Source organism: Hydra vulgaris, chromosome 13 (genome assembly GCF_038396675.1).
Source record: "Hydra vulgaris chromosome 13, alternate assembly HydraT2T_AEP".
In the NCBI taxonomy this organism is placed as follows: Eukaryota; Metazoa; Cnidaria; class Hydrozoa; order Anthoathecata; family Hydridae; genus Hydra; species Hydra vulgaris.
The window spans coordinates 2,385,001-2,402,472 of record NC_088932.1 but is presented as its reverse complement, the minus strand read 5'-3'; the positions used below and the strand labels follow the sequence as shown (position 1 = coordinate 2,402,472).

Genomic DNA, 17,472 nt, shown 5'->3' with positions numbered 1-17,472 from the left:
AAAAATTGTTTTAATTGTAGAAGTCTGATTTTCATTTTTGTTCGATTCGACTCATAACAAATGATCCGTTTAGCTAATGTAAAATGTTTTCTGTTGTATGTTTAAGGTGATGGCTATTTTAATTTAGATAATCATGGGAATTTGTAGGTTTATAAAAAATATCTGTTTTAATAATGTTGTTATCATGTAGAATAACTGTTATGTTTAAAAAGTTTAAAATTGGTACTGTGTGGTTTCTGTATATAAGTAGTATAAAGTCCCGATTCAGGTCCAAAAGAAAATAAGCTTCATCATAAACATAATCTATATATAAATTATGGTTACATCACAATCATAAATTTTTAGCTAAACTATGTTTGTTACACAAACATAATTTCTGAACCAAATAAAAAAAGTTTACATCAGAACAATTTTTTAAGTGTAATAGTAAAATTGTCCTTATAAAGCATAAAAACTTCCAGATTGTCCAATTTGTTTATCCCCAGAGTTTAATGTAACCACTAATCTTCTTCGATTATTTTTTACAGACTTATCAATTCTTTATTGTCAACCCATATTTGAACGTATCAGGGTACCCTTACCACTTTACTAATGATTTGTTATTGAGTTTACGAACAACTTTTTCAATCCTATATATTTTTTGATTAGTTTTTTGCAATTCTTGTTTATAAAAAGTGCCTTGTATTTCTTCACCATTATCGTTAGCTATTTTATACGTTGGCGGATCTGTGAACTGAATCTGTGACACAGTAAAAACCTCCTCAGTCCATCTCGGTGTGTATACTTTTTCAAACGTTACCTTCTTTTTAGTTATCCTAACTCTATCACTTATTGAAAACTTTGGTTTAATAGGCTCTGATCATACCTTTCCATCTAGATTCAACCAAATAATATTCTCATTTTTTTTATCGCTAGCTGCAACTGGTGTCATTTTAACTGAAGAATGCCTTGTGTTGTTGTATTTATTTACCATTTCATCTAAAACGTCAATATATTTTCTAGTAGAGTTAGCTGAAAAAAACTTAAACATTTGCTCTTTCATTGTTCTATTCTCATGTTCAACTGCACAACTTTTTTCTTCATTTTCATTCGAATATAACTAGTATATTAATATACTAGAATATAATAGAATATAACTAATATATTAACTTGAATATAAACCCAGCGCTTTAACATGCTTATTATAAAATTCTGAGCCTTTATCAACCCATATTTTATTTCACTTTCTTTCTTTAAAGATTTTACTTAATGCATCAGCAACATCAACTCCAGTTTTACTTTTTAATGGAACAATCCATCCATACTTTAAAAAAACATCTATCACCAATAATAAGTATTTTATACCGTCATTAAATTTGGAAAAAGATTGCATGTCAACTAAATCATGAGCCCATATTTCATCGATTCCATTTACTATAACTTTTCTTATTGTGAAAGTTTTTACAACCGGTCTATATAGTTCGTTTGCAAGTTTGTCAGTCCATTTTAATTCTTTATCCTTGTCTTTTTTACAGATCGTTGGTAGTTTTTTTAAACACCCAACCCCATATTGCTTTAGTTGATATAATAGGTTTTATAATACCTTGTTCAATTCTTTCATGTATTGTTGGATTTTTTATAGGATCCATTTCTTCGAGCATAATTTTATCAGCTTTGTTTCTTTTTGCTATATCTATAAAGTATTTATAAGCAAGATCATGATGGTAATCTACATTATCAACTCTATCTACAGGTTTACTACATTCTTTATATGCACCAGTAGAAGTTAATTGTTAATCTAAATTAGTACCAAGACCTGCAAAGTTCATACCAGGTATATGCATTTCACCTGGGAACTTTGACCATGGTAGTTTTATTTTACTTGTTGCTGAATAAATTGAGCTAACTAAATCACCTCCTGTTTTTGCTGATACGAATTTAGTTTTTGTTTTTCCACAAATAGCTCAAGTTCCACATAGCATATTTCTTTTGTTTTTACCTACTTGTTTTGTAAGTTTAGTGTATTTGTTTTGTTTTTGCATTTAACACAGCACATTTTTTTTTATAAATAGAGTAAATAAAAAAAAATGGATATTATAAATTTATCATGGAATGTAAATAACAATAAGAGAAATAATAAAAAGTTGTTACCTAAAAGTATAAGAGGAATTATTGTTGGAAAGTCAGGTTGCGGAAAAACTACTTTATTATTTACTTTTAAGACCTGGTTGGTTAGACTATAATAATTTACAAGTTTTTGGAAAATCTTTTTTTCAACCAGAATACAAAATATTAAAACGATCTTTTGAAAAAAAATCATGCACAAAATTATTTTATGTTTTCTAAACAAACTATAAGAGAAAATACAAATTTTATTTGCTTATTTCCACAAGGTTCAGAGAATTTAAATCATATTTATAAAGATAATGTTTCAAGTGATATGAAAAAAAGACTAGTTTGTAAGGTTTTGTAAGGATACTTGGTCAGAACCTAATGGATTTGTTATTATAGATCTATCTTCTAAAAGAGATTATGGAAAATATAGAAGTGGATTAGATAATTTTTATATACCAACTTATGAATTTTAAAATTTTTATATATAAAAATAAAATGTCTTTCTATATATTATCAAGTGGAAATAGCAATAACATAAAAATTAAGTTTGCTCCTATTATTCAACTTAGATAAGACAAAGTATATCAAATGGCTCTAGTTAGTTTAGAGATATATTACAGTTTTTCTAATATTGATTCTTCAAACAGCAAATTAAGATATAGCACAGATAATGGAGCAACTTGGCATGATATAAACATTCCAGAAGGATGTTATGAGATTACTGATATAAATGGATATATTCAATTGATTATGTCAGAAAACGACCATATTAGCGCAGGAGTTGCAGGTATTAAACTTGAAGGAAATAATAAAACATTAAGATCAGTTTTAAATATTACATCTGGTTATAAAGTTGATTTTACAACTTCAAATTCAGTTAAAACTGTTTTTGATTTTAACAGTGGAGTATATTCATCAGGTTACCATGAATCAACTAATATAGTAAACATATTAAGTGTTAATAGCATACGTGTTGCAAGTGATATAATAGAATCATCATATATAAATTGAGGAACAGAGAACGTTATATATTCATTTTTTCAACTGTAAGTCCTGGATTTAAAATTGTTAAAGAGCCTTTAAACTTAATTTACTTACCAGTAACACTAAAAACAATTCAAAAATGGATACTAAATTGCTTGATCAAAATGGAAGTCCTTTGAATTTACGAGGAGAAGAATTATCTATTAGATTTCATATAAGAGAAAAAAAATAATTTTTATAATATAAAATGAGTAAATATACCAATATTAAAGTAAATGTTTCGCAGGGGCAATTAGAAAAACTTAAAAAAAGAATTGAAGACGGTTATGGAGCTAATATTAAATTATCACATTCAGATTTTAATGGTGAACATGTATTAGCTGTAACAAATACACAATTGAATAGAACAAAAAGAGCATATGAAAAAGGTACTAGTGTAATAATTAATTTAAGTAAAACACAACTAGTTCACAGTTCTCAAATAGAGGGAGGATTTATTGGTTCATTTTTACCTTTACTTGGTACAGATGGAAGATTTTATTATCAAGCGTTGCTCCGGCACTTGCAACAGGAGTATAAACAGGATTAGGTTCAGCAGATGAATCAGCTATGGTTGATAAAATTTCTGGAAGAGGTATTGTGTACTTAAAAAAGGATGGACACGGAGTTAAAATGACAGCTGCAGGATCTTGTTTATATTTGAGACCATGGAGTAAAGGAGGTTCTGTAAGTGATATATCATATTAAATATGATTCTCTGACTTTTTTTTGAAAATCTTTTCACATATATAAAAATTTTTTTGTATATGTATAATAAAATGTCAAGAAATAATGCGCCAATACATAAATTTGTAAACAAATATAAAAAAATTGAGCTTCCTCAAATACTTTTTAAGCAACACAAGGATTAAGAACATCCTTCAGTATTGATAGATGAGAAGATATATGAGATATTTGCACAACATGACATTACAATATTTTTTGTTTTTGCATCTTTTTTTGGAAATCATAGAGCTGTAAAAATAATTTCTGCAGTTTATAATGTATTACTAGCTAGCACTAAGGCACTTGGAACTATTGGAATTAGTTTTTTGACAATAATAATTGCAGCACCAGTAGTTATTGTATGTGAGGGTATAGCATTAGGAGCAGGTGTGTTATCAATAATAGGTAGACAAATTATTAAAAAAATATTTTTAAAAGCAGAAAACCATGAAAAGAATAAGGTAATTGCTAATTCAAAACTAAATACAATAAGTGATTATATTTCTAAAGCTTTAGTAGATGGACTTATAAACAACAATGAATATGAATTAATACTTGATGAACTTGAAAAAAATCAAGTATTGCTTGAACAAATTAGAACAAAAATAATAACTGAAATTGATGAACAAACTAAGGAATCATTATTTAAACAAGGAAGAGATGAGGCAATTAATATACTCCAAAGAAGATTTAGTAAAAATGTAAACGTAAAAACATAAAATAATTTATTAAAATAAAACGTAAGAAAAAACGTAAAACATAAAGCACAACATAAATCGTTAAAATGTTTTATAAATAAAATGTCATTTCTAAAAACTGAAGATCCTGAAAAAAGAGATCAAATTGTTAAAGAATTCTTAGATAGTAAAAAAAGAATACAGCAGAATAATTTATATGAAAAGATGGATGAAGCTAATTTACAGTTAGACTTGACAAAATTGTACAAGCCATTAATTGATAGTCAAGCTGGAATAAAAGAAAACATATCTAAATTGCACAATCAAGCTAATAAATTTGCACTCACTTTTTCAAATGCTTATCCTGAAATAATGGCTGAGAATGCATATAAAGAACTAACGTCTTCTTATGAAGAAACTAAGACCTTGAGGCTCGGAAAAACTGCAACAGATCATCTAAGAATATATACTAATAGTAAAAGTCTACAGATACTAAATTTGAAATACATTCTAAGGATGACAAGTTATACATTGGAAAAAAACCAATATTTATTAATGATGATGATATAACTATTGATAGTAAACATATTATGGTACTCCTGGTCTTTGGGTGTTGATAACAATGTTTAATCCTAATTAAGAAATATATACTGAAGATTATCTTATAAATTATGAAAATATATTAATACAAATAGATGCAATTACTAATAAAAACCCATACAAACCAAGGTCATCTAGGAGTGGAAAATACAGAGAAATAATAGCTCCAATTTGGAGAGATATAAAGAAAAATGAGAAGCGTGAATCAAAAGAAACAGGATTACAAGCTATAATTCTTCCCAGCGATACTAATGCACTAATTGAAATGCTTGAATTACGTATAGCTGCATGGAAAGCAGGTATCACTAGATCAAGAAATGAAGCTGTTGCAATTAGTGATGAACTATTGCAAGGTGTTATAAATAGTGCACAGTATAAATCGTTACAAAATAATTTATAATTATATATATCTTAATGCATATATAAAAAAAATAGTACATAAAAAATGTTAATTGTTCATAATGAGAGATATGTAAAAAAACTTGTTGTTGGAGGAAGTGGTATGTTTGACAGTATAAAAAATTTATTAAAACGAGCAGTAGCGTCAAAAGCAACAAGAGTATTATCAGCTATGTTTAATATTTGGCTGCAAGCGAATCAGGAAAAACTGCATTAACTGCTGCTAAATCAGCAGGAAAAGAACTTTCAACATCAGCAATAGAAGCTGCTAGAGATGTTGCAGTTGAAAAAGGAAAACAATTAATTGAAAAAGCATCTTCAAAATTAGTTTCACAACCAAATAATGCTATTAATAAAAAAGTAAATAAATAATTTCAAATTTAATAAATAATGGAGATGAAGTAACAACAAAATAAGTAAAATGGTGATGAGGTCTTTAAGAAAATTGATAAAATCAGTAAAATCAGTAAAAAAATCTCAAATGAAAATGCTATAAGAATAGAAGATCTAGTTTAAGAAGGACGCGGTCTTAGATTTGCGTAATTTTTTACAATTATTAGTTTTTTACAATTGTCTAACAAACAAAAAAAAAATTTATATGGTATATAAAAAAACAAAATGACGATTTCTGAAGTATTAAATTTTACAGAAATCCCAACTGTTGATGAAGGAATTGAAAGATTTGAGTTCCATGAATATGAGTCAGTGGCTCGTACAAATCTAAATATTTTTGGAGAAATAAGAATCAACGTTGAGCAACAAGATTTTTTCACACTTCCATCTGAGGTTTTTCTCTTGTTTGAAGGAAGATTTCTTAAAGCTGATGGAACAGCTTATGCTAATGCAGATGCAGTGTCACTTACAAATAATGGTATTATGCACTTATTTAGTCAAATATCATATCAATTATCAAACCAACAAGTATAAGATATTTATCAACTACAATGTTAGGATTGCTTAAATACCCAAGCGATTTTCAATCAGCACAATGATTAAATCAATTGTGGTATAAAGATTCTTCAGCAACAGCAGTACTTGCTGAAAACACAGGGTGCTCAGTGAGACAAGCATACATTATTCAGAAACCAACTACAAAGAGAACATTTTTATTCACCATACCTTTAAAATACATTTTTGGATTCTGTGATGATTGCAACAAAGTTATTTATGGATTTAAACATACTCAAACTCTTGTAAGAAAAAGTAATTATGATGCAATTTTTAGGCTTGCTGCTGCAGGAAAAGGTAATCTTGATAAAATTTCATTGTTTGAACCGCATATGACTCCATCAGATATAGAAAGGATTAATCTTTATAAAACTATTAAATCAAAAGTAACAATTACAGTAACTTTTCGTGCGCGGCAGTATTATACTATATCTGTTCCACAATCTACTACATTTTCTTGGATACTGAGCGTAAAGACATCTCCTGAAAAGCCAAGATACATTATTGTTGGATTTCGAACAAATAACGATGGCGATCAAGAACTTAATCCTTCAATATTTGATCATTGTGACTTGAAAAATATGTACATTATGTTTAATCAGGAAAGATATCCTGCTATTGATTATAGTTCATCATTCCCTAATCAATAATTTTCAAGAGCTTATAGAGATGCATCTGTGTTTTGTGAAAAATTTTATGGAATGAATGATTTGATCACACAAAGCAATATACCTCCTTATGAATATAAAGATGGTATTTGATGTTAGTATTTGGTATTTGATGTTAGTAGACAATCGGAAAGATTAAAATCATCATTAGTAGATGTACAAATTAAAGCAACATTTAATGCGGCTGCTTCAGCAAATACTGAAGCATTTGCTGTTGTAATATCTGATAGATTGTTACAATTTCAATCAGACGGAAATAAAATGAATATTGTGTATTAATTTTTTTTGAAAATTAGTTATATTTTTTTTCTTTATATAATAGAATGAATATGAAATATACAAAGAAAAATTTAAAAAATCTATTAGAAGAAAATAATATTTCAAAAGCATCTGACTATCTCCCTACATTGCTAATAATTACTATGGATAATGGGTTATTAAATAAAGAATCTATTATGACTGAAGGGAAAGAAGTAAATGAGAAAAGACAAGTTGGTAGACCTAGAATGCATCCAGTAAAAGAAGTAAATGATAAAAACCAGTTGGGAAACCTAGAAAAAATCGTAAAACACCAGAAAAAATTATAGATCCAAAACATGAAAGATGAAAATCAATTAGAAATAAACCAGTGTCTATTAAATTAACTAACATGGAAACAGGAGAAATTACAATATATCCATCACTATGTAGTGCTATACGCTGAACTAAGCATGGATGGAGATACTTTGAATTATGTGATGGAAAGATTGATAATGGTGTTAAAATTGAGATATTTAATTCTGAAAAAATAAATGAAAAAATAACAGTCGCAGAGATGATATAAAATCTTTACATTTATTTTGTAAAGCTTTTTTTTTTTTTAAATATAAAGAAGAATAAAAATCTTAAAAGTAATATAAAGAAAAGAAAATTAATAAAAAAAAATCTTGTCATATAAAAAATGGAAAATAAAAATCTTACAGAATTCAAACAAATTGCTAGAGAGCGAAAAATTAAATATTATTATAGAATGCGAAAAAGTGATCTCGTAATTCATTAGAAACTCTATTGGTTGAAAAGATTGAACAGATATCACGGAATATATTAGACGAACCGATTCCGGATATAGCATCTTCAACAATTTTAACCCCTACACCTGTATCAAATACAGCAATATGTCAATAAGAGTCAAGTAATATATATAATTCTATTGCAGATTGGATTACATGATATAGTTGGATTACCTGATATAATTAAAAGAACATCTGATAAAAAGATTGAAGCAATAAAATCTAAAGTTGTAAAGTTGTACAATAAATGAAATTAAAAAACAAATAGAATTTAAATTAACACAATCATCAATTAAGAATGTTACAAAGCAATTTAAAGCTCCAGGTGGAAAAGGTTATGATGCTTTATCATTTATGAATTTTGTAAAAAATACTGTGATTAAAATACTAAATGAAAATAGAAAATCAAAGGTTTCTATCTTGTGAAATGGAGCGTACTGATATTAATAAAGGAGAAACTTAAATCACAACTGTTTCATTTGCAGCAAAGAATCAAGTTGTATTAGAATCAACATATTTGAATGAATTATGTGAAGCATCAAAGTTTATTATCATTTCAACAGTTCGGGTCAGGTTGGAGGTTTGTTTCTATTAAAACATGGATATAAATATTATTGAGTATAATCCTATTAAAGCTAAATCATACATTCCACATAATAAAAACTTAGCAACTAAAAAGGCAAATAATTAATATAAAAAATGAAGATAAACTGGGAAAAATAAAATTTCCTGTATCATTAAACCAAATTACTCAATTTGAGAAAAATAATACAAATATCAGTGTCAATGTATTTGGATATGAAAATTCATCAGTTCATATTTTATGTGTGTCGAAAAATAATAATCGTAAACATTTAATTGATTTACTATTAATCTCAAATAGTGTTACTAATCATTATTGTTTCATAAAAAGTTTAAGCAGATTACTTTCTTCACAAACATGTAAAAATCAATGTAATACGCACTATTGCAGAAATTGCTAATTATTGATGCTGCAATATCATGTCACGTTTGTGGAGAAGATCTTGAAAAAGATAAAGTACGTGACCACTGACATATTACTGGAAAATATAGCGGTGCTGCTTATTAAGGTTGTAATTTAAATTATAAAAATCCAAAATTCTTTCCAGTTATGTTTCACAAGTTTTCTGGTTATGATTGTCACTTGTTTGTAAAGTAATAATCAGGAGGAAAGTTGAGTCGTATACCAAACAATGAAGAAAAATATATTAGCTTTTCTAGAGAAATTAAAGTTGGTGAGTTTATTAATAAAGATGATGAGAAAGTTGAAATTAAGCGTGAACTCCGTTTCTTAGATAGTTATAGTTTTATGCCTGCTAATTTAGAATTTATGCCTTCTAGTTTATCAAAGAATTTAACAAAAGATCAATGTAGGGACACCGGAAAATTTTATTCAGGTAAAAAATTTGATTTGTTACTCAGAAAAAGTATTTACCCATATGATTGGCTTGATTCTATTAATAAATTGTCTGAAACACAATTACTACCAAAAAAATTGTTCTCTTCAAAATTAAATGATGAAAGTATAAGTGATGATGACTAATCACATGCACAAGTTGTATGGAATGAGTTTATTTGTAAAACATTTAGAGATTACCATGATTTTTACAACGTTTCAAATGTGATGTTACTAACTGATGTATTTGAAAATTTTAGAAATGTTTGCATTAATTGTTATAAATTAGATCCTGCTTGGTATTATACATCACCAGGATTAGCTTGGGATGCAGCATTAAAGAAAACAAAAATAAAATTAGAATTGCTGAGTGATTATGATATGATATTGATCATAAAGCAAGGAATAAGAGATGGAATTAGTACGATATCTAATAGATTAGGAACTTCTAATAATAAGTATATGAATGATAAGTATGATCAAAGCAAACAATCAACATGTATACAGTATCTAGATGCTAATAATTTATATGGGTAGGTAATAAATAAACCACTTCCAACACATGATTTTAAATGGATGAATGAAAACGAGTTAGTATACTGGAAATCAATTTCCTGTATACTAGAAGTTGATTTAAATTACCCTGAAAATCTACATGATGATCATAATGATTATCCACTTGCACTTGCATTTAAGCAAAACTCTAATGAATAAATTTCACTATTATTACATAGAAAATAAATTTTCTGATAGGGCAAAACTATTATTCACAGATACAGATTCTTTAGCATACGAAATAAAAACAGAAGACTTTTATGCAAATATTTCTAATGATGTTGAAAGCAAATTTGATACATGTGAATTTGACCCAAAGCACCCAGCAATTAATAACGCAGGTTTTAAAGTTGGTGCTAATAAGAAAATAATAAGAATGTTTAAAGATAAAACTGCAGGAGCACAAATTGAAAAATTTATAGGACAGATCAAAGTTGTATTCTTACAATGTACACGGGAAAAATAACAAAAAATGTAAGGGAGTAAAGAAAAATGTTGTTAAAAAATATATAACACATGAAGATTACGAAGATTGTTTATTAAGTAAGAGGAATCATATTAGGAAAATGAATTTAATAAGATCCCATTTACATGAAATTTACACAGAAGAGGTCAATAAAATAGCGTTAAGCGCAGAAGACAATAAAAGAGTTATTTTAGAAGATGGCATACACATTAGCATATAGGCACTACAAACTAAAAGAAGAAGAAAAGCAATAGTTTGGAAATAAAAATTAAGATTAATAACAATTATCATAAACCTATCAATGTTAAAGGAATAATTTTACCAAATGAGCCACTAACAAATTTTCAGTTAATCAAAGCAGCAAAAAAACTAAAACTAAAACATTTTAAAGGTGAATTTGTAAGCAATGAATTACCTAAAAATATACAAAAAAAAGAATGTGGAATATTAAATACAGGAGATTCAAGTACAAAAGGATTTCATTGGACTTGCTGGTACAAAGACGGAGATAAAAAACTAAGTTTTGACTCTTGTGCTCAACCACCACCAGTTGAAATTGTTAATTATTTAAAAAGTCCTGTTTATTATAATAATGAAAGAGTTCAGTTTGGAAATACCTCATTCTGTGGACACTTGTGTCTATCTGTTTTAAAAAAACTAGATGAAGGATGCGATTTTCAGAATATTATTAATATTCTATGGTAATTTTTTTTTTTTTTTTTAATTTTCTATATATATAAAAATGGCTGTTGATAAATTCGGACGCAATAATATTTCAACTACAAATCAAGTAGCAAATGGTTTAACAATATTTCAAACTAATAACTTATTTATTAGGAGAGATGGACAAAATAAAGCAACTTGTAATATTATATGAATTCTAATAAATTGATAAATGTAGCTGACGCTACTAACTCAAATGACGCTGCTACAAAAAATTATGTTGATAAAATAATACCTATTCCTAGCAGTTGAAAAATAATACCAAATTCAAATTTAACGTTCCTTAAAGTAAAATCACATACTTTTGTACCACATACAGATATTAAAGGAACAGCAATTTTTAATCAACCTACTGCTCCTGGTATTCTCAGAAGATTATGGTTACCAATTACAGGAACAGTGTACTACTGGAAGTGTACCAAGTAACGTATAAACTAAAATATACGCAAATAATACACTTTGCAAAGGAAATTCTTCTTCTTCTACAAATATTAACGGAATAAATAATATAGGTTTAACCACTGAATTTTTGTTTGCTCCACTTGGTGGACTATTTTATGTAAACTCTTTACAAGGTTGTAATGGGTTTACTAATAATGATTTAGGAGGATACTTTACACTTGATTTACCATTTAAAACTAATCTAACAATTCAATTGCTCAATAAAACTGGAAATACACTAAGATATTTGTTACAACCTTTTATTACAATAAGTTCATCAATACCACAATCAATTTCATCTCTTAAATTTAGATATTTAACATTTAGATATTTAAATACAACTTATGGTAAAGAATATATGTTTTTGAACACTAAAGGCAATGGTAATGGTGTTTATTTAAAACATGCTAGATTTCATGTTGTTGGCGCATCTGGAAATTGGTGGGAATCAAGAGTACGCATGTATGACACACTCAATTCTCCTGCAAATACAAACTCTGTTATACAACCTTAGACGCCATATAACTTTAATAATTATACAGTATTTCCTGGATAGTAAATGTTTTTACTGCTCATCTGGTTTAGAAGATTTTTATCTTTCTTTATGGAACGGTGCTAATATTACCTCATTTAATAATAAATCAGCGGGACTATTGTATTAATCAAAAAAAACAATTGATTTTACAACTATTATCTCATAGTACAGAAATTATAGTCAATCCAATTCTATGCCCAGCGTTACTAATGGAAGAAGATTATTGGTTACATTAAACTCTGGGGATGAACAAATTGGACAATCTGGAAGTTTTGATGCTTTATAAGGACGATTTTACTATTACGCTTAAAAGATTGTTCTGATGTAATTTTTTTTTATTTGGCTCAGAAATTATGTTTGTATAACATAAATTACATCAAATGATGTAATCATAAATTTATTTTTTTGTTTTTTTTATTTATTTTAGTAAAATGACAAAGCCATTATCCATGCATCTTTTGAAATAGCTTTGAATGTTTTCGCATTCAATTTTATTAAAGAAATTCGGTAAAACTTTGAGAAATAATTTCACTACATCACTGATATCCTACTATTAAACAAGCAGGTGGAGCCATTTTTGTTCCCATAGCTGTTCCGATTAATTGATTAAAAAACTCATTATTGAAAGTCAAGTTATTATTCTTTAAGATAAAATTCACGCTTTCTAAGATAAAAGCTTCCTAAAATCTGATAGATATATCATCACGTAGTTTACATATCCAAAATTTATATTCTTTATTAGATTCTTTTATAAAATTTTCTATCGCATTGGATTTGTGAATTTTTGGTAACACATAAAAATTGCAAGTTTTCCATTCATAGTTTTTGAAATAAGTAGTTTCTTTTTTTGTTAAACGTTCATCAAACTTATCCACAAGATTTTTAAGTTTTTTAAAACATGTATTATCTGCGTTACTACCAACTTTGGTATATGTTTCAGTCGATAAATAGTCTCGGTAAACAATTTTATCTCTATGGCAAACTGCATCTATCAGAACTAAACACCCTCCTTTATCAGCAGACTTAATGATAATTTTGTTGCTACTCGTCAGTTCTCAATTAAAATATTTGTTATAATTTAACTAATAATTATATTTTATCCGTCTTAGTTTGAATAGTTTTTCATTTATTACCTGGAATTTTTACTCATATTTGTTAATATTTATATTTATATATATATATATATATATATATATATATATATATATATATATATATATATATATATATATATATATATATATATATATATATATATTAATTTGATAGTACATATCCTAGCTTTGTAGCTAGCGACTACTTAACGACAATACTACAGCTACCTGTTGGCTGTAATATGTAATGTAATAATAAAATAATAATGGTTTAGAATATGACATAAATATGATTAATTAATACAGGGCCGTACGGACAAAAATTATATTGGGAGGGGGGGGCAGTACTACCTTGACATTTTCAAGTCAATTTCTTCAAAATTATTTATTTGAAAAATTATTAGGGGGGGGGGGGGGGTAAATGCCCCTGCTGCCAACCGGTTGCTACGGGCCTGTAATATACTGCGCATATTTGTTAACTGTTTGCTAGCTTATCTAGCTAGCGATCCTGGTTACCAAATCACTGTCTTTTTCGTTACAAGTTGTCACTAGTTAGTTGTGGACAAATCGCTGTCTTTATCTATACTAATATTGCCAGATATTCCGTAGCTGATTTCCCGCTGGGTGATATCTCATAAGATATTCGATCCATTGCAAAAATATTTTCTGCTAAGGTTGCTTGATTTTATAATTCATGTTTGCCTGATTATTTTTCGAGATTCTTACGTTGAAAGAAAATAATATTATGCGGCAATAAAACAACCAAATCTAAGCTTACCGTAATAAGTGTTATACTAAATTAGAAGGGGTTTGCTTAACTTTAATTATTTGCTGCTTTTATGGTAACTCTGATTTTTTATTTTTGTATTTTGCTTTATTTGTTGTTAATTTATAAATAACAAAAAAATACATATATTTTGATCGCTATTATACTGGCCAAACTTCTTGGCTCTTATGCATGCGCCAAAATTAATAATGAAATTTTTTTGTTGATATGTTAAGATGAAAATTCTGCGTAATGTGTTACCCTATTCAACGATCTTTTGTAAAAATTAGAAAATTATATTAAAAGTTTTTAAATAATTTTTTGAAATTAAATGAAACCAAATTATTTTATATCATTGCGAGTCTGTAGTCAAGAAGTTCTTGAAAATGTTTCGATGTTACAAAAAAATATTTCAGATCAAAATTCAGACTATGACCCTGGTTTTGTTGATCCTAGAACTGCACATCTTACACTTGGGGTAATGGGACTAAAGACTTGTGACTTTGCAAATGTTTTTAGTGCAATGGAAAGCGTAACAACTAGAGTTAAAGAAGTAATCACCGGTGATGAAATCCTTCACTTTGATGGTTTAGGCATTTTTGGTGGAGAGGTATTGTATCTGAGTGTCAAGAAAGATGACTCTTACCAACGTCTACTTTCTCTTGTAGAAATATTCAAAACAACTTTTGCTCAACATAATGTTCCATGGAATGATGAAGTTTTTACCCCACACATAACTGTATGGAAGCTATCCAAAAACTTTCCCTACTTCAAAAAAAAAAAGATTAAAAAAATTCCTAATGACTTAATAAATATTTCTTTGAATTCTTATTTTGGTTTTCAAAAAATAGACCAGATATCTCTATGTTCAATGAATCATTCAAAGGAGCAAGATGGCTACTATAAAGTCATTGCGTTTATTGATTTAAAAACAGGGGATTTTACAAATAATAGGCTTGTAAATATAGTACTTTTTTTAAACTTTGCTTTGTTTTTTTTTAATTTGGTTGTCTCATATGAGAATAATAAAATTCCGAAGTTATTATTTATGAAAAAGTTTCCACATATCATTTCACATACTTGAACTTCCTCATATATATATATATATGTATATATATATATATATATATATATATATATATATATATATATATATATATATATATATATATATATATATATATAGATAGATAGATAGATAGATAGATAGATAGATATAACAATAGATGTGTTTATCCTTTTCCACCCCTGACCTCTTTTGAAACTGATATATCCTGTATACTTAGGGTACCATTGTGCAGGACCAAGCTAATTAATATTAGTCTAGCGCTCACCTACATAAAAACCCGGACATTGGTCACCCTATGTATACCTCTTATTTTGTTTTATCATTTTTCACTTTTAAAATTTTTTTTACTGGAAATATGAAGTACTCTAAAGTGTGCTAAATAACTTTCTTCCGCAGTGTTACATAGCTCTATGATTTTAGATCCTTTATTTAAAAAACTTTATTTTTTATCCCTTAAAAAATATATCTCAACCTCCATAAATCTCTTAAATGATCTTGTATAAAAACTGGCATTAAATTAAGATTGGTTCTTCTAATGATGTACTATTTCTTTTAGATAAGATCCAAAAACTTATTTTAAATGTAGTTACCTGCTCTAGCTGCTGAGTTTTAACATCTGTTGTCATAAAGTTGCATCTCATTCTTTTACAAATACTACTATGGTTGCTGCTTTCAATTCTTGTTTCATCAAACAAAACTCAATGTTGAGTGACTCGACTTTAAGCAAAGTGGCATACTTTTACTCTTTTTCTGTTTCTTGATGTTCAAAATACGTTGATTATCTAGTTATTGTCTTTGAACATAAATTCTTTAGAGTTCTTTTCTATTTTTATGCTTTTCTGATTTAAACAGTTTGCAGGTAAATTTTTTCGTCAAATATTTTCTTGTTTTTTATATATATGCATTTTACTAAGTTGAAATGTTAGAAGTGAATTTGTTAAATTATATATTTATGTGTGTATGTGTTTACAGTGACGTAGGAAGATTTTAAATATTTAAAGTAACCAACTTTTAAATAAAAAGAGTATTCCAAATTTTTTTACTTTCATATATATGACAAAAAGATTCTTCACAAAAAAAGTTATTGTGATAGGAGAATAGGAACAAGAAACCCTAAAATCTTAGCCCCCTCCTACCCTAAATGTGAGGGCAATGAGTTGAATTATTTGTTTTTTCATAAATATTTAATAGTTTTGTATTCATTGACAAATTTCAAGTTTTACATTTAAATTATTCATTGTTCAATTCTTATGACCATGTAAAATTTGTGGCCCCCTTAAATTGAAGGGGGGGGGGTTATTCTTCTCATGGTCATTAAAACTGAACACTGAATAATTTAAACATAAAATTTAAATTTTATATTTATTTATAATATAGTGCATATAGATAACATTTACAAACTTTTTGAAAAAATAAAAATAAAAACATTCTAGATGTTGTTATTCTTATTTTTTTTTACTGTTTTCATAGATCAACTGACAAATAGGTGGAACCTATGTCCTATCTCCTCCCCATGGGTGTGTGGGCTCTGTATATATATATAATATATATATATATATATATATATATATATATATATATATATATATATATATATATATATATATATATATATATATACTGTCGTATGACAATTTATTATGGCCACCCAATAAATTTTAACATACCTTGCTTATCTTTTGTTTTCTTGGCATTATAGTTCAAAATTATATAATTTAATTTATTTGGATGCATACAATATAGTTATACGTTGACAAAATTATTTAAAATTTTATGCTGGTGTAAACACTGTCATTTTTGACAGCCATTTTGTGTGACGCCATCTTGAGACCGCTATTCTTACAGTGCACGTGGTAAATACTCTCTGTTAGTTTTGGTATATTTTTCAAAGTTATCATTAAAGTAAGTACTCAAATCGACTAATATTACTTTAAGAATATTACATTACATAAATTAACATAAAAATATTTTTATTTCACTCAGTATTTTGTGATTAAAATTATTTTAAATAATAATAGAAATTTTTGTACTAAAATTGGTTATTTTTTTTAGAAATGGGCAAAAAAAAGGACTTATCTCTAGAAAAAAAAAGTGAAATCCAAGCACTTCTTACAAATACTGGTTTTTCCCAAAGAGGAATCGCCAGAAGATGTAATGTTTCTAGAGTGTCAGTGCAGAATATCCAAAAAAAATTGTCAACATGGAAAACCTGACTCCAAAAA

At 27.4% G+C, this 17,472-nt stretch overlaps 2 protein-coding genes across 4 annotated transcripts in view; both read left to right on the top strand.

Annotated features, from left to right (window-relative positions):
* The first annotated feature begins 6,137 nt into the window (after positions 1 to 6,137).
* Positions 6,138 to 7,117, top strand: LOC136089525 (uncharacterized). Its single transcript, XM_065815575.1, has 2 exons — positions 6,138 to 6,390; positions 6,534 to 7,117. The coding sequence occupies exons 1-2, from the start codon at positions 6,138 to 6,140 to the stop codon at positions 7,115 to 7,117; spliced, it is 837 nt and encodes a 278-aa protein (XP_065671647.1).
* Positions 7,118 to 14,238: 7,121 nt separating this feature from the next.
* The window catches only part of LOC101239335 (diphosphomevalonate decarboxylase), a 40,397-nt gene continuing 37,163 nt past the window's right edge, over positions 14,239 to 17,472 (top strand). The window contains exon 1 of one of the 3 annotated variants that reach the window (XM_065815308.1): positions 14,239 to 14,257. In XM_065815308.1, coding sequence (XP_065671380.1) covers positions 14,255 to 14,257 — 3 coding nt within the window. In that variant the 5' untranslated portion in view covers positions 14,239 to 14,254. Of the gene's footprint in view, positions 14,258 to 14,386; positions 15,140 to 17,472 lie in introns of those variants that run through there. The other 2 variants (XM_065815306.1, XM_065815307.1) reach the window with 2 other exon arrangements.